At 39.9% G+C, this 24,677-nt stretch overlaps 1 protein-coding gene across 3 annotated transcripts in view; it reads right to left on the bottom strand.

Annotated features, from left to right (window-relative positions):
* Positions 1-377: 377 nt before the first annotated feature.
* Positions 378-24,677, bottom strand: part of ORC3 (origin recognition complex subunit 3) — a 37,929-nt gene continuing 13,629 nt past the window's right edge. Inside the window, exons 8-20 of one of the 3 annotated variants that reach the window (XM_074150112.1) lie at positions 24,267-24,426; positions 23,367-23,480; positions 21,425-21,558; positions 20,871-20,934; positions 18,247-18,363; positions 17,266-17,345; positions 12,527-12,660; positions 10,291-10,370; positions 9,722-9,819; positions 8,682-8,823; positions 4,058-4,174; positions 2,196-2,275; positions 378-922 (exon numbers count right to left, since the gene is read on the bottom strand). In XM_074150112.1, the coding sequence (XP_074006213.1) occupies positions 817-922; positions 2,196-2,275; positions 4,058-4,174; positions 8,682-8,823; positions 9,722-9,819; positions 10,291-10,370; positions 12,527-12,660; positions 17,266-17,345; positions 18,247-18,363; positions 20,871-20,934; positions 21,425-21,558; positions 23,367-23,480; positions 24,267-24,426 (1,426 nt within the window). In that variant the 3' untranslated portion in view covers positions 378-816. Of the gene's footprint in view, positions 923-2,195; positions 2,276-4,057; positions 4,175-8,681; positions 8,824-9,721; positions 9,820-10,290; positions 10,377-12,526; positions 12,661-17,265; positions 17,346-18,246; positions 18,364-20,870; positions 20,935-21,424; positions 21,559-23,366; positions 23,481-24,266; positions 24,427-24,677 lie in introns of all 3 variants that reach the window. The other 2 variants (XM_074150110.1, XM_074150111.1) reach the window with 2 other exon arrangements.

The following is a 24,677-nucleotide window of genomic DNA, read 5'->3' as shown; positions in this document are numbered from 1 at the left end:
AGAGAAGGTTCTTTGAAGATGTATCAGATAAGCAGTGCTTTTTAACACTCGGCCAACAGTTATTTTCACACAGCTGTGTGCGTACAGCACAAATCCTCAGCAAAGAGAGACGTTACAGCGGGTGCTTCAGGTGTGGGTTTTACTGCCTTTCTCCAACGCACTCAGTCAGTCAGACAGCAAAAATCAGAACTTCACCAGAAAAAAGGAATGAGTTTAACAGTTTGCTTTTGCTCCTCTCAAAGAGCGAAAAATTTCTATCTTCAAAATTATTCTGTCCCTTTCTCCCTTCTTGGGAAGCAGTTTTAAGGGAGTTAAGACCAGTTTTGGTTTGAGGAACGTGCAGCAGAAGCTGAACATGGAAGCTTACTGTCTTTTTTAGCATACTGGTTTTATTTATTTTTAAATCTGTAGTTCGAGGATCTGGAAGGCATTTCATAATGATGACTCAAATCCTGTCGGCTTATAAGCAAGTTAATAAAGCTGCTTCATGGCTTCTGTAGCTTACACAGCCAGCGTTGTCCCTTTGGCTTCCTAGCCTGAAATATATCACTATAGTGTTAAATATCACACACCAAAGAAGATTAAAACTGGCACAGCGCTACAGTATTTGGACCATGAGCATTACCGTGAGGGAGGCTGAGTATGAAAACCCAACATCGCTATTCGAGTCTATCCAGGCCCTCGGAGCGGATCTGTCGCCGCTCAGTCCTCGTTGACTTTGAGTCAGTGCTCAAAGTGAGCCAGGACTGGTTTAGTGGGAACACGGCCATTGCACAAGGTTAGAAAGAACAGGTTTATTAAGATCTGGCTGGCACATTAACAGCCTCCCCATGTCAGCCTTGCCACGTGGTCGGTTTTCTGCTTGCTGGGCTTTATGAAGCCCAAGAGCTCCAGTTCGGAAACAGCTCGAATAAAACGAGCACTGGACGCGTCAGTAAAGGAAACTGAGTGTGTTTTTTATGACACTCGCTGATGGAGACACCGTTCTCTCTCTGAGGGGAAGACTTCTAAGTCACAGTAAGCACAGATGACACAAAATGCTGTGTTAAACACTAAAATTGTTAGAAATAAGGGCAGAGCAAGTCTTCAATCTCATCAGTATTTCTTTAGCTACATGCGTACAGTGTGGCAACGAAGGCAGAGTTCCTTTCCCCACTGCTGGGAGAAGCTTAAAGCCAACAAAGATACCGATTTTGTAGTCTCTCAGAAGAAAGAATTTATACTTTCATGCCCCATGACAAAAAAAAAAATGGGAAGATAGATAATTATAGAGGGTTGTTTTTTTTTAAGGTTTCATTAAACAGCATCACTTTTTCTTTACTCGCTGTTCACTAATGTTTCTTGCTGCCTTCCTGACACACAGCTCGCTCTCTATATATATATATACATATATATATATATATATATATATATATATATATATATATATATATATCCTTGAGTTAAATAGAGAACTTAGTTTTGTATTACCAGTGAAGCTTGTAAAAAAGGAAAGGCCTTACAATAAAGGAGAGCTAGGTGTAGTACTGGAGCATGTAGATATTCTTCCTGTAGTTAAGCCTCCTTTTGTACAACTATTCATCTCTTCTCTGTGGCAGCACGATTGTTGTAGCCACGAGTTTTGGTTCTAATGCTCATCCTTCAAATATTTTGCAGACCTCGCTTAAGAATCAGGACAAAGTGAGAAGCAAAATGTTTTGTGGGAACCAAAGTTCTCAGCTCTAAGGTCCTAGAACTTGTGCCTTCTACAGAGAGATCACTTTTGTAAGCATTTCCTCTGCCACTGCTTCCATCTTCCACATAAACTACCGTGTCTCCATCTGCTCTCTAGGTCACAGCTCCCCTGTCATCTGTTCCCCAGGAATGCTCTTCCCCTACAGAGCAGCTGCACCAAGTCTCAGATGATTTAAACAAGTAGAATAGATTCAGCTTGTTTTAGGGATTGTTGGTTCTGTTTGAGACCCAAAGACCTCCCCTGGACAAAAGCTGCTCTCTACTCTCACCGCCTCCAGCCCAACTACTTCAGCTGATCTATTTCTGTGACGTTTTCAGTACCTTAAAAGCCTGTTTAAACTATTCATCTTATTTTTCTGGAATTAGTTACCAGTGCACCTGAAGCTGTGTTTTTTAAAATCCTGGTTCATTAATCCTGTAAGCGTTTGAATGTAAAACCTGAGAGAAATAAGAAAGGATACTGGATAACATCATCCACCTGGTCTGAGGAAGCTGCATCTGTGTTTGGTCCCTCAGCTGCCATCACCACAGTTGAGAAAGCCTAGAAAGGGAAAAGCAGCACAGATTTAACACGTCACGGACAGACAGAGCTGCATATAAAATGATGAGCTCCAAGCTGATGACTGTCACTTGGGAGGAATGAGATCGTGGAATGGTAACTCCGGGAGAATGTCAGTTCAGCAGCAACCAAAAGAGCGAGCGAGGTTACATATTACCATGGCAGGAATGCAGAATGAGAGACATCACTCCATGAACTTGTGTGCCTGCATTTTAAATCCCAAAACAGTTCTGGGCCCTGACTCATTCTCAGAAAAAATACAGAACTGAAAAACATTCTGGAAAAACAAAAGAGAGAGTTGGCTGTGAAGAAATCTATGAAACTGAGGGACAGCAAGAGCCTGGGTTGGAATCTTCTGTCCACTTTTATTTCCAATACACAAACAAGGCAGCAGCAAACAAAACATACTCCGAACAAGTACAAGGAGTGTCCTCTGCGCTGCATGTAGTTGAGCTACTGAATTTCTGGCCAGAGGATGCTGTGGGTGCTAAAAAGTTATATTGGTAACATAATCCAGGTAGGCTTACAAAAACCAGTAAACCATTCCAGCTTAGGGAACTTCAGAGCTAAAACAGTTGTTAGCTATGGAGTTTTGGAGAATGTATCACAGCTGCCTGGCAGAAAAGGACCTGGGGGTGTTGGTCTGAACTGTCGACTGAACATGAGCCAGGAGTGTGCCCAGGTGGCCAAGAAGGCTAACAGCATCCTGGCCTGTATCAGGAACAGCGTGGTGAGTAGGACTCGGGAGGTGATGGTCCCCCTGTACTGGGCACTGGTGAGGCCCCACCTCCAGTCCTGTGTCAGTTTTGGGCCCCTTCCCACAGGAAAGACAATGAGGTGCTGGAGAATGTCCAGAGGAGGGCAACGAAGCTGGTGAGGGGTCTGGAGAATAAGTCTTATGAGGAGAGGCTGAGGGAGCTGGGGGTGTTCAGCCTGGAGAAAAGGAGGCTGAGGGGAGACCTTGTCGCTCTCCACAACTCCCTGAAAGGAGGGTGTAGAGAGGCGGGGGTCGGTCTCTTCTCCCAAGTCACAGGCGACAGGACAAGAGGAAATGGCCTCAAGTTGTGCCAGGGGAGGTTCAGATTGGATATTAGGAAAAATTTTTACACAGAAAGGGTTATTAAGCCTTGGAATGGGCTGCCCAGGGAAGGGGTTGAGGCACCATCCCTGGAGGTACTCAAAAGACGGGTAGATGAGGTGCTTAGTGACATGGTTTAGTGATGGTTTTTATCAGAGTTAGGTTGATGGTTGGACTAGATGATCTTAAAGGTCCCTTCCAACCTAGACAATTCTATGATTCTATATTAATGTATGTTTTCTTGTTATACTCTCTCTGCTTTTGGTCCCAGTGTGAGACTGGAAAGACCTTTGCTCTTCCCTTGCATAAGGATTTTCTCCAAGAACCCTGCACTCGCCAAGGAGCAGTGCTTGCCTGTTTCCATAAAAGCATCACAGAACACTTAAAGGGGGGAAAAAGGGTAACTTTGTGAAGCATAAAATCTGATCTCTGCCAAGCATAAAATAGAAGCAGAAGCAAAAGATTTTCATCACAGAGTAACGATGCTGGAAATAAATGATTTACAGTAGTCAGAGGAAGACTGTAGGGTGGTGACTGCAGTTACTGCGCGTTCTTGCACAGGAGGGACCGAGGTGGGCAAGGATTTAAGCTGTTGCAAAGGGGCACTGAAGAAAAGCAGACGTGCAGCAAAAAGATAAATCAGAACACTGAAAGCGGGTAAAGGCACCGTTTGCATCGTCACATACCTCTAACCAATCCACGAGATTAATCAATCTGCCACACTCCAAATGAAGCTTATAGACTATGCATATGTCCGGGACTTTATTAGAGATGCTTCCTCCGTCACTTTTCAAAGCTTGATTCTGATAAAAAACAAAGGTAGTAACTTCCATCAGTTTTTAACCTTGAACGATTTTCAGGGCTAGGTATTATTTCAGAAAATTCACGTTAGGTATTTTAACCAAATGTTTACTGTTTGTGTGTTTAATGGCAAGTTGATGGTACAAAGAAAAAAACCAAAAGCCAAACCCTCAGGAAAATAAAATAAAAATCCATTAAAAAAAACCCAAAAAACAAACAAAAACCACAACAGCTACTTCACTCCTGCTCCTTCTACAATTTTATAGATTTATGCAGTCTCTGCTTTAACGAGTGATTATCTGATTAGGCTTTTCCCCAATTCTTTCGCTAGTTCTATTTACGTATCAGAGAGAAATACTCCCTTCTGTGGATTCAGGAAAAGCAACTAGTCGCGATTTGCCTCAGACCACACGATATAGAAACCAGAAAAGTGTCCTTTCCCCCCAAAAGGAAAGAGGAAGCCTCAGTATAGATCTGTCAGACGTACTAAAAAGCAAAATTGCTTCTTTCATCACAGAGTTTTATCTTTGAAACATAGCAATCATTTTTCTCCGGCTTGAAACTCGGCACCTATAAAGGCAAAAATCTGATTCCTTACAATTATATGTCAAGAAATTCAGGTCATCGGCACTGAACCATTTACTTGCAAAGTAAAAAAGCCACTTGAGGCAGAGGCAAAGGTCTCTAGAGCTGCAGAAGTTTACAACATTTTGTATCGGTTCATGATTTTTTTTCCCCAGTTTTCAGTTTCATGCACTCTAAGAAGCCAGTTCTCTTAGCGTGAAAACAAGCACTGGTCATTCCTTGCAGTTCATGGGATTTTTTTCTAAAACTGCATATTTTACTAGCTTTTATATGCTTGTAAAATATGCAGGTTACTTTTGGAAAGTCTATAAAGCCCTAGGAATGATACCTTCATAAATAAACGCTTTTCAAGATAGGAAAGAAGGTTGGACAAAGAATATAGCTCTGCTTAAGAATCTGTAGTTTACCTTTCATAGGTCTCAATCCCTGCAGTTTGTCAGACCGATTCAGTTTGGCTGTAGCACTTAAGAGACATTTCACAATTCCCAGAAAGCCTAACGATTTTCAAGTTTATTTCTCCTGTATGAGGAACTCAAAAGCTGCAGACATTTAGGTTAATGTCTGTCAGTTCAGTCCAGATGGTCTCCAGATAAATTCAGACTAATGTGTTTAACCCTTCCAAATGTTACAATCCAGACATTAATTTACCAGACTATAATTCAGGATTTTACCATAATAGTTTAAAATAATACTACCATGTTACTAACTGGCAGAGGTGAAGGTACACCTCCTGGCTGATCCAGCGGCTCCCCACTGCACGGAGGGATAAACCCATACCCGTCTCCTTTCCCCTCTGCTCCCCTGTGACTTCCTACCACTCGCCCATGTGCCGACTCTGGCGTTGCTGGACACTTTGCACTGATTTTCTAATCTTAAAGCCAGAAGAGTTATCACAAACAAGAGAGGATGGAACTTCTAGAGCAACCACACTCCCCTGAAACAGGTTATCTGTAGAAATTAATATCTAGCTAGACCACATGTAAGTGCCGAGAATGATCCAGGAAAGATATTAATGGTAATATTATAGAATCATAGAATCGTCTAGCTTGGAAGAGACCCTTGGGATCATTGAGTCCAACCATCTACCCTACACTACAAAGTTCTCCCCCAACACCACATCTAAATGTCTCTTAAACACACCCAGGGATGGTGACTCAACCCCCTCCCTGGGCAGCCTATTCCAATGCCCGACCACTCTTTCTGTGAAAAATTCTTTCCTAATGTTCAGTCTAAACCTACCCTGTTGGAGCTTGAAGCCATTCCCTCTCGTTCTGTCATTAGTCACCTGTGCGGAGACCAGGACCAACCTCTCTACAGTGTCCTTTCAAGTAGTTGTAGAGAGTGATGAGGTCTCCCCTCAGCCTCCTCTTCCTCATACTAAACAGTCCCAGCTACTAAACAGTCCCAGCGCTATATATATGGAGGGATAACGGTTTTAAACTGTAAGAGGGGAGATTTAGATAGATATTAGGAAGAAATTCTTTCCTGTGAGGGTGGTGAGGCACTGGAACAGGTTGCCCAGAGAAGCTGTGGCTGCCCCATCCCTGGAGGGGTTCAAGGCCAGGCTGGATGGGGCTTTGAGCAACCTGGTCTGGTGGGAGGTGTCCCTGCCCAGGGCAGGGGGTTGGAGCTCAATGATCTTTAAGGTCCCTTCCAACTCTAACCATTCTATGATTACTGATTGACACTGCAGGGTCCCTGCCAGAATTCAGCCTCATTTGTGATAATTAGGCCATAGCGGGAGGGAGCTGCAGCTGCGTGCGGGGAAACCTCAGCTTCCTGAGGCGGCAGCACACACGTCGGCCCCCAGAGGAAATAACGAGACTGACAAGCAGGAAGCTGCCCTAGAACCAGCAGCCAGTTGTGAAACCGCCTGTACAGCACAGAGTTGCTGTTTCAGAAAGAGAAGAGCGTGGGAGTGGGAACAACCCAGAACACCACTGATGAGGGGCTTCTCTTGCTTGACCCTGTCCCCAGAGGCTTAGACAGAGGACAGACTTGTATCGTGCTCTGGAATCAACATCACTACCTTTCCTGAGGACCAAATGCTGGTATCCCCTTTCCCTGATACGGCAGCTGATTGCAACTGGAGGATTTTCATTTCATAGGGATCCAAGTATCTTCATGGGTAACAGGGCTCATTCCTTGAGATCAAGGTGAAAAATCACCCTTCTTACCCAAGGCCAAGAACAAAACTTGTGTGACCATCTAAACCCCAGGAAGATCCAAAATCAGATGGCCTTGTGCTGACACAACACTAAGCAGTGCCTTGCTGGTATTCCAAGCTACAACTCGTTGAATTTTCAAGGGATCAGTGAAAACAGAATTACACTTTTTTTTGTGGTGTGTTTTTTTTTTTTTTTTTTTTTTCCAGGATAAGCATGACCCTTGTTTCACGCTTTGCTAAATAAACAACTGGAGTGGATTCCTGTAAGAAATGCATCATATATTAATCATTTGCTGGTACTCCACTGAAGCAGATCCTTTTCTGTCCTAGGCTTCTGGAAGGAACAGCTCTAGAGAACTTTGCTCTGGTCATGGCCCAGGAAAGCACAAGCCAATGCAGAAGTCATGGATACAACTAAGAAAAAAAAAATATTTCTTTGACTCACACGGATTAAAATGCCAAGCGAGGTACTTGGCCAATACTGCTGCTGTTAGAAACTACGCCAAACCTTCACAGTCTACTCAGAAAACATCGGAAATACATTAAAGTATGTCAAAGAACAAAGTGCAGGATGACAGAGGGCTTTAAATCCCGTCAACTCATCAAAGAGAATACTTACTAAATACATCAGCATTTTGCTGTCTCTCCTAATCTATATTTTTACAGATTCGCTAAAAACATAAATCACTGAGGTTTATATTAGGCCTCTTTAATGGGAGCCCACTGGCTAACTACTGTTTTCAAAAATAAGCTCTTTAAGTGGTTTTAGAAGTAACTCCTGCGCACAGCAAAACTGACAACCCTCCCTCAGATAGAGGCAGGAGGCCAACAAACCCAACACGAATTGGGCCATACATTTCAAAGACTGATCTTTATCAAGTATGATTCCTGATACGTGTTGGCTTGGACTCCAGTAACATAGAATCACTCAGATACAGCTCCAATCAATGTTTTCTTCAGAACTATAATCACATTTTTGAAGGGAAATGTTAGGGCATGAGGATAACTCCAAGCAGCATCTATAACCAAGGACAAAACAATGGAATGTTTGTTCACTCCTTTTTCCAAATCCCGCTCTATTTCTTTCTTTGGGTCATCCCATGAGTTTGATTTATGAAAGAAGTGGAAAAGGGGCTGCTTTTCTTCTCTAGAAAAGGGCAGGGTTAACTAATAGAATCAATGACAAACTTTTTCTTGGACTTGGAAAAGATACGATTTTAACACACAACAGATATTAAAATAGATGTGAAAAGATAAAGGAAGGATTCCTTTAAATATGCTGTATTTAAGCTACTGTTAATGTCGTCTCTCCACCTGAACAGAGCCTTCACCTCACAGCAAGTCTACACTGTGAGGAATAAGCACTAACCCTGTAAAGGAAGTCTCTGGAAAGAGCCACAGACACTGTACTTTTTTTCCCCATGGACAAGTGTCATCCCGTTTGTAATGGGCAACAAAATGACTTTTCTGCTACGTCTACAGAAGAAAGAAAAAATCATGATCCAGAACAGGCTCTGGAAAATGAATTCCCCAAATAGAACTCTTTCCATAATTAGCTGCTTTATTTCAGCCAGACGGGTTCCTTAGCTCTTTGCGAAGTCCCCTGTTCTTATCAACACTAGCTTGTTGGTTCTCTGCAAAACAGCTGAACGTGTGCCAGGCTCCGTGAAACAGCAAAACTGAGCCTTTACACATCACCCTTACGCGGAGCCTTCAGAAACGGCTCCAGCGCCACCACCAACTCGCTTGTTTCTTACCTTCAGGTACCAGTAGGGGTTATTTAAAGCTGTATGAAGTGCAATCCTCGGGGCAGCGTTCAGGTGCTCCCGGAGAACGCTGGCTGTGTTGAAATACACTATCTCGTGCAGAGTCTTGTGGTCTGCAGGAACAAGGTAATTTCTGAAAAAAGCCACACGAGGTATGGGGGAAGGGAGGGGAGATACAACCTTTACCTTAAGGAAAACAACAGAAGCCTACAGCAATCAGAGACTACAAGAACGTATGTTTCCCAACCAGTACTGACAAATCTCTGAAAAAACAAGATGAATGGTGCCGAAATCAACTTTTAAGCAGGGAAGTAAGTTCTTACCAACTCTACATCTAATGGATTTAGTGTAGAACTCTGGCTGGGCCACTGACAAATTAAAAACTAAGGGCAGCAGCTGAAATGCTAACACCAGTCATGTACCCTACTCCACAGATCACGCTTATCCAACTCCAGGCCTCCTGATGAGCTTCTTTCTGCTCACCTTTGTCTTCATATTTGAAGCTTTTTTCTTGGCACAGTCATACCGTTAGCTTCTCTGCCTCCCCCTCACCCCAAAGGTCTATAATTAAAATGCCTTCACCTCTTCCCCCAGCCCAAGCCTTTCACATTTTCTGCTACAGACCTGCCTCCAAAACCCTATCTGCTACGCCTTGCTCCCCAAAACAGTTCCCAAAATGGATAGGATATCACACTCGGCATCTGTACAGTTTCATAACTAGAACAGATCAGCAAAGATTAGGATAAAAACTCCTGACTTTATTTTACCACAGTCCTCCTTCAACTTTTTTCTGTAGCTAAAATAAGTTGGTCAATTTGTGTGCCAATTACTTCTACTAATCCATGGAAAAAGAGATTTTTTTTTTTTAAAAAAAATAATATTATTTTTAGAGCCCTCAAAGAAAGAACAGGAAGGGAAAAAAAAGTCTGCTTCATACTGTAAGCCCCAAGACACGATTTTGCCAAGATTAATGTGTTAGCAAAATTTCTGTTGGAAAACTACTGCAGGAAGATAAAAAGAGGAAAGCTCACCTTACGAGACTGTCTATATAGTCAACAACTTCAAACCGAAGCATTTCAAACTTTGTCAGTTTCTTAGACCTCCTCGATTCCTTCAGCTCCAACAAGGTCTTTAAAAAACAAAAAAGTGGTGCATAAAACTATATGGGAGGTAGTTATTTTCTGGAGAACACAATCTATGTGCTTAACACGTAATCAATTTTTGCTGGCATGTCTTCACTGATGAGGTTTGAGAGTGTGATCATGCAGTTATTTTTATTTAGGCCAGTGTAGTCAGTTCTCAAACTGGTAGGAGTTTAGGAAATTCAAAGAAATACGTGTTAGTCAGAACATGTAATTTGCAAGTTAAATAAGAAAAAAATCCCTAATTTGCATTTTGAAATCCTAGTTTATGATATTTTCTATCGTTTTCTATGCCTCAGGTGGGCCTGATACACATAGTTGGTACTTATTCATTCATTTTTAAGAAGAGTTACTTATACACAGCCTTTATATGCAGGGCTCCAGCAAGCCGGGAAGAACTATTGCACCTTAAACGATTCAGTGAAGGAACTAGTCAGCAAAGCCTACTCAGGCCTGACCTTCTGAAGATGATAGAGGTCTGTCTTCTTCTGGAGCTCCTTTTGTGACGATACGGACACATCTTGTTCTTGGAAAGCTTCTGCTTCTAGAACAAAACTAAAGTTTGATACGTGGGCTAAACTTTTCCTGTCTACCTAAATAAACCCCCTAACCCAAGCAATCTGATGTGTTTAGATACTGGTTCACTGAGACCCAAACACAGGCAGCTTTTGGCTCTTGCACCTTGTAAAAGCTCGTTAACAAAGAAGTCTGCAGTGCGGATTAACCAACAACAATTAAGTAACCAAAGCAATTCCGCTCTGAGCAAAGATCCAGCGTAAGCCTCGCACATCACCTGAATTCTGCTTGTGTCATTCTTCTTGTGTCATTCCTTTGGAGCAAAAACTCCAAAGGCACAGTCAACGCCAGGATGAGTGATAATTGAAATCAAAACAAAAGGTAGCTAGATTTCTTGCCTTACTTATGAAGATGGTAATAAGATGGAGATTCCACCTACAGATCACACGTAAAGCTCCAATCATGAAATAGAAAAGCTTTCTGGTGACCTACATAGAATGAGCTGGTATTTTCCAGTGCCCTGTGGACATTTGTACTTGTGTTGAAGGCTTCAAAACAAAGAACTTCCTCTCTCCACTACTACGCCGATACATTTTGAGATATTTTTTAATCAAATCCTTCTGCTCGAAATAGCCTGAACATAAAGATATTTTGTTTCCTCAAGCTTCATGTTTTTATTTTTTCCAGTTCATTAAGCAGTCGGGAAGATGGACTTAGTTGTTGTTAAAAAATTTTGGGACTATCCTTTCACTCTAAGGGCTCTGTGGGAGATTTGGGCACATAACATTTCTGGCAGACTTCTGAAAACTCCTGCTGAAGATCAAAACTATCACAGAAGCATACAGGAAGAAGTCACCTAACTCAGCAACCTATTCATGTTAAGTTTATCTTAACTTCCCCTTCTCTCATTTTCATTATATCTTAAATCCACTCTGAAAACAAAGTAAGCTCATTCATAGATTCGTTAGACCTTCTCTGCTTTAAAAACATCTTCAAATCCTAACTGAAAATAAATACTGCCTTTTTTTGTTTTATAGTTCTGCATGTCCTTCAATTCCCAGAGTTGTTTTTTTTTTATTTATTCCCTAAAGGTAAAAATCCAACTTCTTTAAAGACCTTTGCTTCAATTCTTTTTTTTTTTTTTTTTTTTTCCAAACTAGATGAACCTTTAGGTTTTCCATCACAGTTCAGAATCTTCAGTGCTGGTATCTTCAGCTTTTTCAAAGTGATCACCTCTTTCCTTTCCCACAGCCCTGCTGTTATTACATCTATTCAAAAATACATGGTACAAGCAAGAGCCAGTTCTTCCAAACAAGCCTCAGTTAATCCTAGAGCGTTCCATGACTGCTTAAATTAATATTAGCCTGCGTTTGGCGATTTACTCCCTACTTGTCAAAATGCTGGGTAGTAACCACACTGATAATGAACTTAATATGCATAAAACAGACCAGATGATGAGCACTTCATCTTCAAAAGGGAATCATAGGGGAGCACTTCTCCGTAGTTCAGGGGAAGCAAGGAAATTCCTATTCCAGAAGGATGTTGGAATATGTTCTATTCCTATTTCAGAAGGAATAAATAGGGCAGTTTCTGTAAACCTGCCTCTGAAAGATGGAAGGCTGCTCTCATTTGCCTTATTAAACTTTCAAGTATGTCCTCTGCCATAAGCAATCCAATATATGGGCCTGACAAGTTACAGCATGTCAGCAGAGCCCTGACAACTGGCACTTCGTGTCCTAGCCCTTATAGGAATTTAACTGAAGGCTCTGGTGAAAGAACGCTCTATATAATTTGGATTAAATACCACGTCATAAGGAAGTCTGCTCCTATTTATCTTTCAATATCTGTTTTTATTTGTTAAATGTTGTTAATGATTGCAACATCCGGTAAGAGTCTCAAAATAAACGTATGACAGATTTAGCGAGTAATGTTTGCTGATCTGTCCAATTTCTTATCTTGCATCACTCTCCCATGTTATAAAAAGCATGAGCCACATACCAATAAAGAATACAAACATTCCCTAATTTTATGTATATATTTAAAAAAATATCCTGAAAATCTGTATCTGACGGTTTGATACAATGACAGGAATGACCAGGGAAAACGATACCCACTGGTTAGATTGTAAAACAGCTTAAATTATAATCTGCAGTGGAATGTATGATGGTACACACCCACCTTCTAGTTTCTGAAACTGGGTCAAGAACTCCTTCAACTTCTCTACTGTCTTATCAAACTCCTTTCCAGAAGATGACACAAAAATTTCCACACATTGTTGAAGCATGGTTACCAAATCAGACTTATTCAACATCCTAAAAGACACAATTGTTGGCTGAAGTTGAAACGCAGAATGATGAAACAGCTTTCAATGTTCTTAGTTGGAAAAAAAAAAAAAAAGATAAAAAATAATTTGAAAAACTCCTTTTAAAAGAGAAAACCTGCAAGATTTCAAGCCATTCAGTCTTGCAGTACAGTCAAGTTTTTTCCTTGTTGCCATTAACAGAAAGAAACAAATCAAATTGGATAGATGTCTGTCACATTTTCCCGCAAAACTGACAATGAAAACTTTTCTGATCATCTATGAATCAGATAAAAAAAAAAAGTATGGTAGAGTTCATAACTCATGCCCAAAAATGGGAAATGAAATGGTAAAAAAGTATCAGATTAGCATGTATTCACACATCCACAAAATCCATTATTCTCTGTGATTCAGAAGGATTCTCGAACAAAATCCAAATTGCTGTTTTCTGTATTTAATTGTTATAAACCCAACCACCACTAGAATCCCAAGATCATTTAGGCTGGAAGGAACCTCTTGAAACCATCTGGCCAAACCTCCAGCCTAGCATTTACTTTTAATTACGTATTAGGGCATTTTATAAATGGTCCCAAGTGCTGCTCAGCCTCAGAATCTTCATTTAAAAAGATGTCAAAAGCAAATCATTGCAAATATCCATAAATGAAATCCAGAATTGCAGTCATTGCATCAAGCCAGTACCATGACGCGTGCATGTAACTTTTTTTTATGCAGTGTGAGAGTTTCCCATTGCTAAACACCCTGGTCCTGAACAATCACACGTGTAATACCCGCTGGTACCAGGAGCCCTTCCCAGCCTATTCTTGTAGTTTTGCTTTGCCTCATACAAAACAAAGATGCTAATACAAAAATACTAAACAAAGGTGTCATTAGTTAAAGGATTTTAGAAGTCACAAAAAGCAGAAATGCACAAAAAGGGGAGCATGATAAAAGAATGAAACGATGGTGATCGGGGCATCAGGCAGTGGGTCTCTGTATCAGCTCCCTAAACATTGACTGAGAGAGACGTAAGGAAGAAATTAGAAGAGGCCGGCGAAGCTTTATGGATGTCTGGAGAGGGAACTGCAATTTAAGCTCTAGCTTCTAACTGGCAGTTGACTCTAAACGCCAGTAAAGCCTAGAATTTGAAATTTCAGTTTATCTGATTCAGGGTTGTGGATTTTTGCAACTCAGATTTTTGTTTGCCTTCAGAAACACTCGTTTTGTACAGAAAAGCGTTAGGAGTTAACAACAGAAAGGGTGACCTTGACCACACAAAAAGGCTGTTTCAAAATGTTTTCTATCCTTGTAGAATATAATGGGTAAACAGACAGCCTTCTTCCAGGCCAGAGAAAATACCACAATAACTAAACACCTAAGATGGAGAGAGGATAACCAGATTTGGAGAGCTGTGAAAGGAAAAGATCAAATTTATTTTAGTCATTACTCAAAAAGAAGCTTGCAAGTTCTAGAAAAACTTGGGGGAATTACAGGACCCAAAGAACAGGCAAGAGGATGGTTATTACATATGAGGAAACAGCAAAGCATCCCTTTCAACATTTTGGGTTTGATATTACTGCAAGGTATGCCAGATACCAGAGAGCAGGGTTAAGATTTTAATTCAGTCAGGAGACAGGCTTAAAGCAGAGATCTTAAAGATCTCAGATCATCCAATGACAGTAAATAAATATATCTCTGATTATCCAGAAACAGCTTATGAAAGAGAAGAAAGGAAGCCAGGATGAAGTCCATAAGAACTCCTTCTGAATGCTGAAGTGGGGAATCATCTGAAGAAGTGATGACAGAGATCGGTCAACAACAAAACGACAACAGTCACAGCAGGGCAGGACTGTGAGAAGCAGTGTGATGAACCATGTGATGAACGGCATCAGTGATTAGCAGACAAAAACAGTGTACAGTATCTAGACAGAAGACAATAGGTCAGACAGTCCTCAAAGTTTGGCCACCTAAAAGCTTGACCTAGATGTCCCAGCCAGTCAGCTCCCTATAACCAACCAAGTGAGACACTCTCCAACATCTCTTCATCTTATCTCTCTTCTGAGTGGATTAATCCAATGTGAACTAAAGCTCACACGCTCTCCCTGTCTCCCCATGATATTTTTTAGACTCGTAGACAACTAAAGTAGAGTAACTATTGTCTAAATTGTGTGTTCGAGTTAGATCACTTGAAGCACCATCTTCATAGCACTTTTAGCAGAAGGGATAAAAGCCGGTGCGAAGAAAGGCTGAAGTAGAGAAACAACCAACCAACCACACAAGAAACTCAATGCAACAACTGAAAACCCCACATTCAAACATAATTCATGAAGGGCAAAAGAGAAACTTTGTAACAAATTGAAAAATAAGCTGATCAAAAGCTTCTCTATTTTTTACTTTCTAAATAAAAGGGAAAAAACGACAGACTCCAGAAAAACACTGAAAAGAATAATAAGGGATGGGAAAGGGCGAACATAAGGATACCAACAGGTCATGTGGCCCCTGGGAAGGCAGAGAGATTAAGGAACAGTGAATAACTTCCATACCTGAGCAAAGGGGGAAAAAAAAAGAAGATTGTGAGTAGAAGGGGAAAGGATGACATTTTATCATTTTCTTCTAAGAGACAGCAGCAAGACTCTATGCAGAAAAAGCAGAAAGAAGAGGAAGTAGGTGTAAAATGGAAGAGAGAGGTAAAGAAAAAGTTAAAAGCTGAAAAAATAATAATCACAGCTGGAATTCCAAGTATTTGAAGGAATCATGTTGAAGGAGCTTTGTTAGAAAAATGACAGAATTCCTGTAGGAAAAAAACAAAACCCAAACCAAACAAACAAAAACCAAACAAACAAATAACCCCACAAAAAAAAAAACCCAAAACAAACAAAAAAAGAAACAAAAAACAAAAGATGACAAATTATTTATGAAAGGGATGACTATGACCACTATATTTCTATCAGAAGCTCCCACAGTGGAAGCCAGGACCAGAAAAAAAGCAGGAGGGAGGTGAACAGATAAGAATAAAGGGAGAACCAGCCAGAATCCAACGGCAGCATCAACTGTGAGACAAGAGAAGAGGCAGATGAATTCAGAGTGGAAGAAAGCAAATTAAACATAGGAGGAGAAAAAGGAGAGGAAGAAACGGCCAAGAGTTATTAGAGATTACAGAACAGACAGTATAGAAAAGCAAAATGACACATTTGTGGGGAAGGGTTGATAGGTGATTGAGTGCTGTCAAGATTCAGGAGAGTCAGAGAAGAATTAAGGCAGCAAGACTGCAGAATGACAAATCAAGCATATAATCCTTTCAGAGGGATGAGGATAAAGAACATAGTGCAGCGGCGACGCGCAAGAACCACTGGGTATGGCAAAGGTACGGTTTGACGAGTATGTTTCCTTGGGTACATGAGCCCAGAAAGTTATCTTCCATCCACCACTGACAGGGTTTTTCTACGCAATTTTACTGTCAGACCCATCAAACCTCACAAGCTCAGAGGCTCTTGAAGAGGGAGTTATGGCAATGGTGTTGCATTGGCTCTTTGTGCAACAGAACCGCTGTATTATTTGCCTGAACCCAAATATCAGGGAACAGGCAATTCCCATGATAAAGCCCGTTTAAAAGTCTGTAGCTACAACATTGCAATTGAAGGGTTCCCTCTTGTAAGAAAATTTGCTTAGATGACTTTCCCATTTTCCCCCTCAGCCTGGAGAATAGGAGGCTGAGGGGAGACCTTCTCGCTCTCCACAACTCCCTGAAAGGAGGGTGTAGCCGGGGGGGGGGTCGGTCTCTTCTCCCAAGTCACAGGCGACAGGACTAGAGGAAACCACCTCAAGTTGCGCCAGGGGAGGTTCAGGTTGGATATTAGGAAAAATTTTTACACAGAAAGGGTTATCAAGCATTGGAATGGGCTGCCCAGGGAAGTGGTTGAGGCACCATCCATGGAGGTGTTCAAAAGACGAGTTGACATGGTGCTGGGGGACATGGTTTAGTGATTTTTTTTTATTTTTATTTTTTTGTCAGAGTTAGGTTGATGGTTGGACAAGATGATCTTGAAGGTCCCTTCCAACCTAGATGATTCTATGATTCTATGACTTTAAACACTGACAGACAACACAAGTGTAGGCTTCTCCTAAAGTCCTCAGCTCACAATAACACAAAAAAATGTACTCAGTCCCTGTGCAAACTGTTTGACAAAGGAGGCAGGGAGAAATCAGTAAAATAAAAAAAATAAGAAAGGCCTCAGCTACTCATTTGGAATGGATTCTAATTCTCATGACAGATTAAAATTTAGGCCAACTAAAACTAATAATTTGGTTGATAATATCTAACACAATCATACTTTAAAAGACAAAACCTAACTGATGTTCTCATTCGCACACAGTAATCTCAGTGGTTTCAGCATAATGACTCAGGGCACAAGAGATACTAGAACCTGGTTGAGTTTCACGGAAAACAGTAGAAAGACAAAATGGAAACAGCAGTCAATTATACTTGCAAACAATCCTAAAACTAGCTGTGAAGAGGTAATAGCCTCAGCTTTAAGTTCCAGAGTAACCGATGACTGATATTCTCCATGTGTACAATGGTATTAAAACAAAATGAGGAAAAAAAAATAAAAATAATAATCACCTTGCTAGCTGAAGAGATGACTCATACTCCTCTGTCTCCCACACTTGGTTTTCCAAACATGCACAGTGCAGCTCCCTGATCTGTTATGCAGAAGGTGAAGAAAGGATGAAGTGTTTTACAAACAAAGTAATGCGGAACTCTTACAACAAGCTTTCCAAAGTAATATCTAATTCCTTTGGAGCTTGTTTTCCAGAGAAGCAGAATGATTGCAAAAGAAATGAGAGCATTTAGCATCTTGCACATCTAAGCTACTAGTGTTGCTGGAGTCTGTGTTGCTCTGCACCAGGTTTCAAACAACTCACATTCAGATGAAGATAACTGCAGAGAACAAAGAGGAACTCTAACCAAATGTCCCAGCTAAAACATCTGTTTATTTGCTAATGCTGGGACAGTTCATGCTGATTTTGTAGTTAGGGACAGATTCTAATAACAGTGTGGAATACACTGAGAACTGACAGACAATTGCACGTGCACAGAATATATTGCTCTTCTCGTGCAAGAAGAAATTGCTCAGCATGAGAAGGTGGATTTAATGACATTAGAGCAATATGGCTATTAAGAGCAATTATCACTGTTCCCTTACTATCATTTTATTCTGTACAGAAGGTTGCTAAAACTCAATCTCTTCATCTGAATTTGACTAGTGAGCTAATAGGTAGTAGAAGAGTATACATTGTTCGCAATGCATACAAATAATCCCCTATGTGGGAAAGTCAATGTGTGGATTCTTTTGCTGATAGTGCATCTGCCTCCTCCTGGAAACCCCTTCCCGTTGACTGACAAGGTATCATCCATGCCATGAAAGAAACCACATGCTGTTGCCCCCTGCCCATAGCAAGAAAGCATCTGTCTCCTTTTTAAGAAGTAGGGTGCAAAGCAGCAGAATAGTAAAACAAAGACAGATAATAAATACTTCTTCAGATGTCATACTTTGAAAAACAAAAAGACGTGTTTCACTGAGATGGAATAACAGTATGTCACCTGCTTGCCCAAAGGATACTTCGGAAGAGAAGACGTGAAAACATGAAGACATCTCAGAACTGAAATGTAATTTTCATGGTACACATGCAAGTCCTCCAGCAACTTCTGTATTATTTCCTACAGTGACAGAATAATTGTTTTATAAATCATTCTGACATCCGTTTATTTAAAACTCCCGTAAGGTACTTAAAAGGACTCTGAAGTTTTGACATTGTGGTGTGCTATGATTTAGATCACCAGTGTTAAATCAAGACCACTATGCAAAAAAGTTGGTTCCAGTGAACTGTTGAAATACACATTGCATATTGTTAACTTCACTTTATTCATCCATCTCACTGAGGAATTGTTATCAGTTAGCATTATTATTTTACCGTTTTCAACTATATTTAGTCTTTAGATCTAGTATGTCATCTTGCAAAAATGAGACTATACAGTATACCTTTAATATGTAAGGTAATGTAATATGTAAATGATATAACTTCTTTTACGCATATCATTATTTGCATTTTAAAATTTACACACAAGTTTGTATTTTAATTCTAAGCAGGATCATTAAAAAAAAATCCCCACCACAAAAAAAAGCTGAGAAGAAAACAAGTTCTCTCTAATGCTGCTACATCAATCTTATTCCCCCAAACCCACAAAATTATAGCATCTCTATTTCCCTCATCTTGTTTCCCAGCTCAAGACTGATATAGTTATTATACATAAATAGCAATGCAGTAGGACTATGTATTTTGTCAAATAACGGAGTGAAAAAGGCATATCTTCATTTAGAAGTTTGAAAGCATTATTAGAAGACTATGCAGTGTTATTTCCATAAATAAAGATTGCCATACTTAAATAATTTCAAATGAAATTTGCCATTAAAACTTTCAGACAGAGCTGTAAGTAATTAGGATGTAAAACTGCTTTCAAAACTGCTTATTCTAAATAGGTGGAACTCTTCCCATAGTTATTACAAAAAGTGGTAACAACATGGAATATAAATTGCAGCTGACAAAGGGTATTGCGGGTTTGGGTGCTAAGGTTGAACAGCAAGTTTACCTGGTCCTGAACGTGAACAGTACATTTATATGAAGCAGTACCATTGGGAGTTTGAAAGGGTTTCCAAAGTTCGGAACGATATTCTAGATTAGTACAACGTACAGAATAAATGTAGTAGGGTTCCCACTAATGCTTGGGAGGCCTTCTCTCCCCAAGCAGACTACACTGCCAGCTTGGCAATGCAGTAATAGTCCTACCCCTACTGTAGAGATTAGAACAAGTGTCTTCAATTAACATTTGTCAGAAGCATCTTGCACAGAAGCACAAGCATCTCAGTTTCTTTCCCAAACTTACAGAGTGAGGCTTGTGAAATAAGGGGTATATTACTAAACATATAAAATTTAAAGCATATAACGTTTAAGCTGATGAGTATTCAGCTTTCAAAGTAGCAGCCCATTACATGGTCTTTAAATTTGAAAGAAATAGAATCTCAGCTGCTCATCCCCACTCCATCCCTCCTCCTATTGTTTCAACAGAAGCATTTGTGCACCTGGAGAGTGAACTCCATTGGGGAATCATTCTGCAGAAACAACCCAGCAAAAAAAAAAATTCCATGCCTTGTCTTCTTTTTTTTTTTTGGTCAGGTTACCTTAATTGGATTGTTTCTCTGATTACATTGATTGCACAGCCACACAAGCAGTTGTGCTGGCACATCTGCTGAGGCGGGAATAAACAGGAAGGGAATAGCAGTAGCTTAAGCTATTTTTGCCACTGAAAACTATGGATCCTAAAATCACGTATAAATCACATCTTGATTAGTATAATTGCACTGCAGTTGCAAACTTGCCTGCTACCAGCCTCTCTTCCTGCCATTACCATTGTTCTTGGAAAGTCCTTACAGACCAGGAAGCTCTGAGAGGATAAATTGCTTTATCTCTAGTAGCACCATTTGCCTTACAGGTTTAGCTGTACCTGAGACGAAAAGTTAGGAGAAACTTTTTACCCTGTGCGGTGCTTCTACGGGGAGTGATTCTACTGGTGAGAACAACCAACAGATCGTTGCTGGTGAATTCCTAAAGGGCTCACAATAGTAGTAGCCTGACTTTCATCACTCGACCAACCTTCAGATAAACGTGTAACATAAAAATTCAAGTTTTAATCATGTATGACATCTAGTGTGAATGTGCACCTTGGGACCCAGACTGACCTACCGAGTTTGCGCAGAAATTACACAGACAGTATGGAGGATTAAGAGCTTATGAAATAACCTCTAAGATTACTTACTCATTATTCAAACACTTCACTGACTTTCCAAGAAAGTCAGTCTGAGTAAGCATTAGAAGGCCAGGCCATAAAAAAACCTTGCAACCTTCTTTTTAAGCAGTTGTATTTCTAGACATAGCTAAAAATTGATGTAAGAAAAGTTGTGCAGCTTTGTATAAAAGTATACCTGCCAACCCTAGAGATTTGGAATTTTGACCCACCGATCCTAGTTTTCCATTACTGGACACGAAGCACAGTATGTACTGTATAAAAGACATTATATAGAACTGTACGTCTAAGTTCCTTATTTTATCATGCTCCACAAACTAATATATTGGGAAAGTTATTTTTGCTTGATGTTCTTAAAATTTTACCTTTAAGTAGCTGTCTGTCGTCAGCAGTGCAATCTGTTTCTCCGATGCTTGACTTTCCACATACCTGATGGCAAGAAAAACCAAGAACATAAAATTGTAAAGTGTAATTAAAGCTTATAGGGTTAAAAAATTCAAAAAGTTTATGCTGCCATAAGGATTTCTTTGGAAAGATTCAAAAAGGAACAGTCAAATCCAACAAACGGAAAGGCTACTCCAAAAACCCTAGAGATTATGCTCTAAGTCAGTTTAACAAGTTCAAAAGTGATTTATGGTTATTTGTCATAATAGCTTGTTTCTGTATTAAGAACAAGAGAGGGAAAAAAAGAAGTTCAAGGGCTTATGCATCACAGAAGCTGTATGCTCTAGACCAGAAGATTAAGGATTCCTGGAATTATTTAGAACTGTCCTTTTGATCGATTTACCTTTGCTATAGAAATATACACACAAGTGATCTACAGTTTTCACGGAGCTAAATTCTAAATTTACAGAGTCCTTTTATCTTTTTTAAAGCTGACTAAATACAACATTGTCCAAAAATTTATTTCCCCTTTTACCTTCTAAAAGAGGGCAGCCTTCGAATGTTTTCACACTGATTGTGTGATAAAGAATTTACTCTCTTCTTAGCATCTACCAGCTGGCAACAGAGTATACTAAGAGGCTGGGTGTAGAAGTGCTCCACAATAGAGAGCTGAAAAACAAAGCAAGAACGAGTGATGTTAATAAAATTCATCCTCTCTGCTTTTAATGCTTTCTTATTACTCCAGTGCATATGCTACAATGGTAGTAATGGTATTCCTTTAAAAAAAATTCATTACAGTTCATAAATATTCCATAGGTCACTACAGGACACTGATTATTCAGTTTTAAATAGTCACATAATTACCTTTTCTGCTGTATGTGCTATTCATATTCAGTACCTCATTTCTCCCCCCTCTCACATAAAGGTAACTATAGCTCATCAAATATTTTCAATTCACTTATATGAATTACTGCATTCTTTAGGCTACATATTCAGCTCCAATGCTCACAAATAACAGAGCATATTTAAGGATACGAAAAGCACCTACTGCACAGAAGCAAACTTATCCCATGCCTTAATTTCAATTTCTGTTTCATGTGCACAAAACCACACCGCTAAGCTCTTACAATCCATATGTAAAAATGCACTTTATCGCCGATTTCAGCTGCACTAAATGTTTGTAGCATCAGGGCCTTGCAGAATAGGAACAAATGCTCATCACATCTATTCTTAAAAACAAAACAAAAACCCAATCAAACAGATTACCTCACTAAAAACTTTTTAAAAACATAAAAAATGTCAAAGGGGAAAGACAGTTCCTATCAGAAAAGTTAACATCACTCCTAGACATAAGGAGATGATGTATCTATCCCTTGTATCTATGACTTAGAAAATCTGACATGAAATTGCTTCATCCTTGAATACTTTTAATGCACAAGGACACAGCAATATGCCGTCAGGGCTAGGACTTGTATTTTGTATCAGGGCAACGGGGAGGCATTAAATGCTGGTGACTCTTTCAAATAACAAGATGTCGAAACCTATGAAAGTCCATGCGGGTCTGTCTGTAGGAAGAGGTACTACAGCCAGGGTATTTCTCCTGCCCACGTGTAATCATTGAATCTTAGATATCAAAGAATCTGAGACACTCCAAAGGTATCTGACACCAAAAGGGCATGCTTTACTAACAGGTTCAATCACGGAACCAGACAAGAAAGAAACAATTTCACAATCCTGCATTAAAACAGATTACAGGGACTGCAAACTCTTTGGAGAACTCTTGTCTGCAATCCACAAGGAGACTCAGACACGGAAATACTTCTAGATATGAAGAACTATATAAGCCAATACAAATATCATTATCATGATCTGTATAAACTATTTTTGGAAACCTTGAAGTCTTCCACTTTGTCTCCTGAGAGAATAAATGTATCTCCTGCATTGCTGCACGGCTGCTTGAAGCACGAGCACCACCTACTCCAAGGCACAAAGTGACCCTACAGCTCCTATTTCCCTGAAAAGGTAAGAAGTGCGCATCCAGAAACGGTGCCAGAAGAGTTCAAGCGGGGAAGAGACACTGCTGTAGCCTCCTCACACCATGACAAACCAGACTACAAGGAACAGAAGATCAGAGCTGGAGAGTTCTGCCAGGGGCGTTAGAAGCTGCAAGTTAATCTACAGCAAAATACACATCTTTGTACCCACTAAGGCAGGTTACCCTTTTAAATGTAACCTTTAAATACAGGGGTTTTTTGTGGCAGAGTAAGCTTTTACATGCTTCTTTATACACCTCCCACAATGTTAGCAGGTAGGGTTTTAACTTTAAAACATCCACCCGTTCACAGATCCAAACTATTTCCAAAGGAAATGAATCCGATTCAGTGACAGCAAGATTAAGACCTAAGAAATCTTTCAGTGCCTAGTAATTACACTTTGTTTTCACAACCATAATTTGAGTTCTTGTTACCGTTGCCTACCTGAAATCCTTTGATAAAATTCTGGACAGAAAAATCATGGTACAAGAATATGTTGATGAGAACCTGCAGAACCTTCTCACCCAGTCTAAAGGGGAACTGGGCTGTCAGAAGCAGCTAAGGGAGACAAAAAAGAAAAACAGCCATTTCAGGCAGAAATTCTTTCCTGAATTCAACTCAGCAAAATTCATACATAGAATTTGATACAACTCTCAGTGTGTGTTAGCATTCAACTAAAGGAGATATGAAATACACTGCCAACTTCTAAAACCAATATCCACGCAAAGACTGATTTTCAGTTTATTATTTCACCACATTTTTGTAAGTACCTTTTAGTAATATGCAATGTTTGAAGTCAGCTTTGCTTACAGTTATTTTTGTATTTATTTTTAAAATCGCAAACAACAGAGCAGAGATTGCTGTAACAACCAGGAATACCACTACTTCCAGCAAGTGTAACAGCGACTCCGGAAATTCTACACGAAATGGTGTGTACCAATCAGTTGGATAACCGCTCATTTTTTGACAGGCAGCAAAATTCAGGCTGAACTGAATTATTTTTTTTTTTTTACGTTTAAAGATATCTTTTTCCGGAACAAAGTAAAAGCACTACTTTAATGAAGAGGTGGGAATGTCAAAGTGTAATTGCCTGAGTACGTACGCACAGATGTCAGTGCAAATGAAAGATGAAAAGCAAGTGTGTGAGTGTTTCAACGTGAGAAGAAAGCTCTCAGTATTAAGCCACTCTGCAGCTATAAGTAGAAATATCCAAAATCCATAGCTCTCAGGAACAACTTCTATTTCAAAAGCTTCAGATAAACCTACTTTTAAAGGCCACACGTGTACACTGTGCTTGAATATACACACAAACACACACTCTTCCTTATTTAGGAAGGCAATTACCTTGTCAATTATAGTAGACAGGTGCTCCTTAGAGGAAAGGGACTGGAAAAGCTCTATGCACAGCAGAGGGGACACGGAATGAGGAAGCAAGCTGTGGATAATCATTGGAGATGTAGCGATTCCGAAAATCAGGATTAGAGGTAATTCGTGGATATGCTGACTAGATCATGGGAGAAGGGAGAAAAGAACCCAACATAATAGTTACGTGATAGAAAATCATGAAATTATCATAATATGCATTATGTTCCTACTACAACACTGAGCTTAGATGCAAAAAGGGGTAAATTAGAAGATTTGTTGCCAGTAAATCAAAAGAGTTTTAATGGGGAATAAAACAAAAAAGAAAGGAAGCAGTTTAGAGCCCTAAAGCAGAAAAGCAAATTGAATTATATTTTAGGATTCAAATTTCAG

This window comes from Numenius arquata, chromosome 7, assembly GCF_964106895.1.
Source record: "Numenius arquata chromosome 7, bNumArq3.hap1.1, whole genome shotgun sequence".
Taxonomy (NCBI): domain Eukaryota; kingdom Metazoa; phylum Chordata; class Aves; order Charadriiformes; family Scolopacidae; genus Numenius; species Numenius arquata.
The sequence above is the reverse complement of the archived record's forward strand: the minus strand, read 5'-3'. Positions and strand labels throughout refer to the sequence as shown.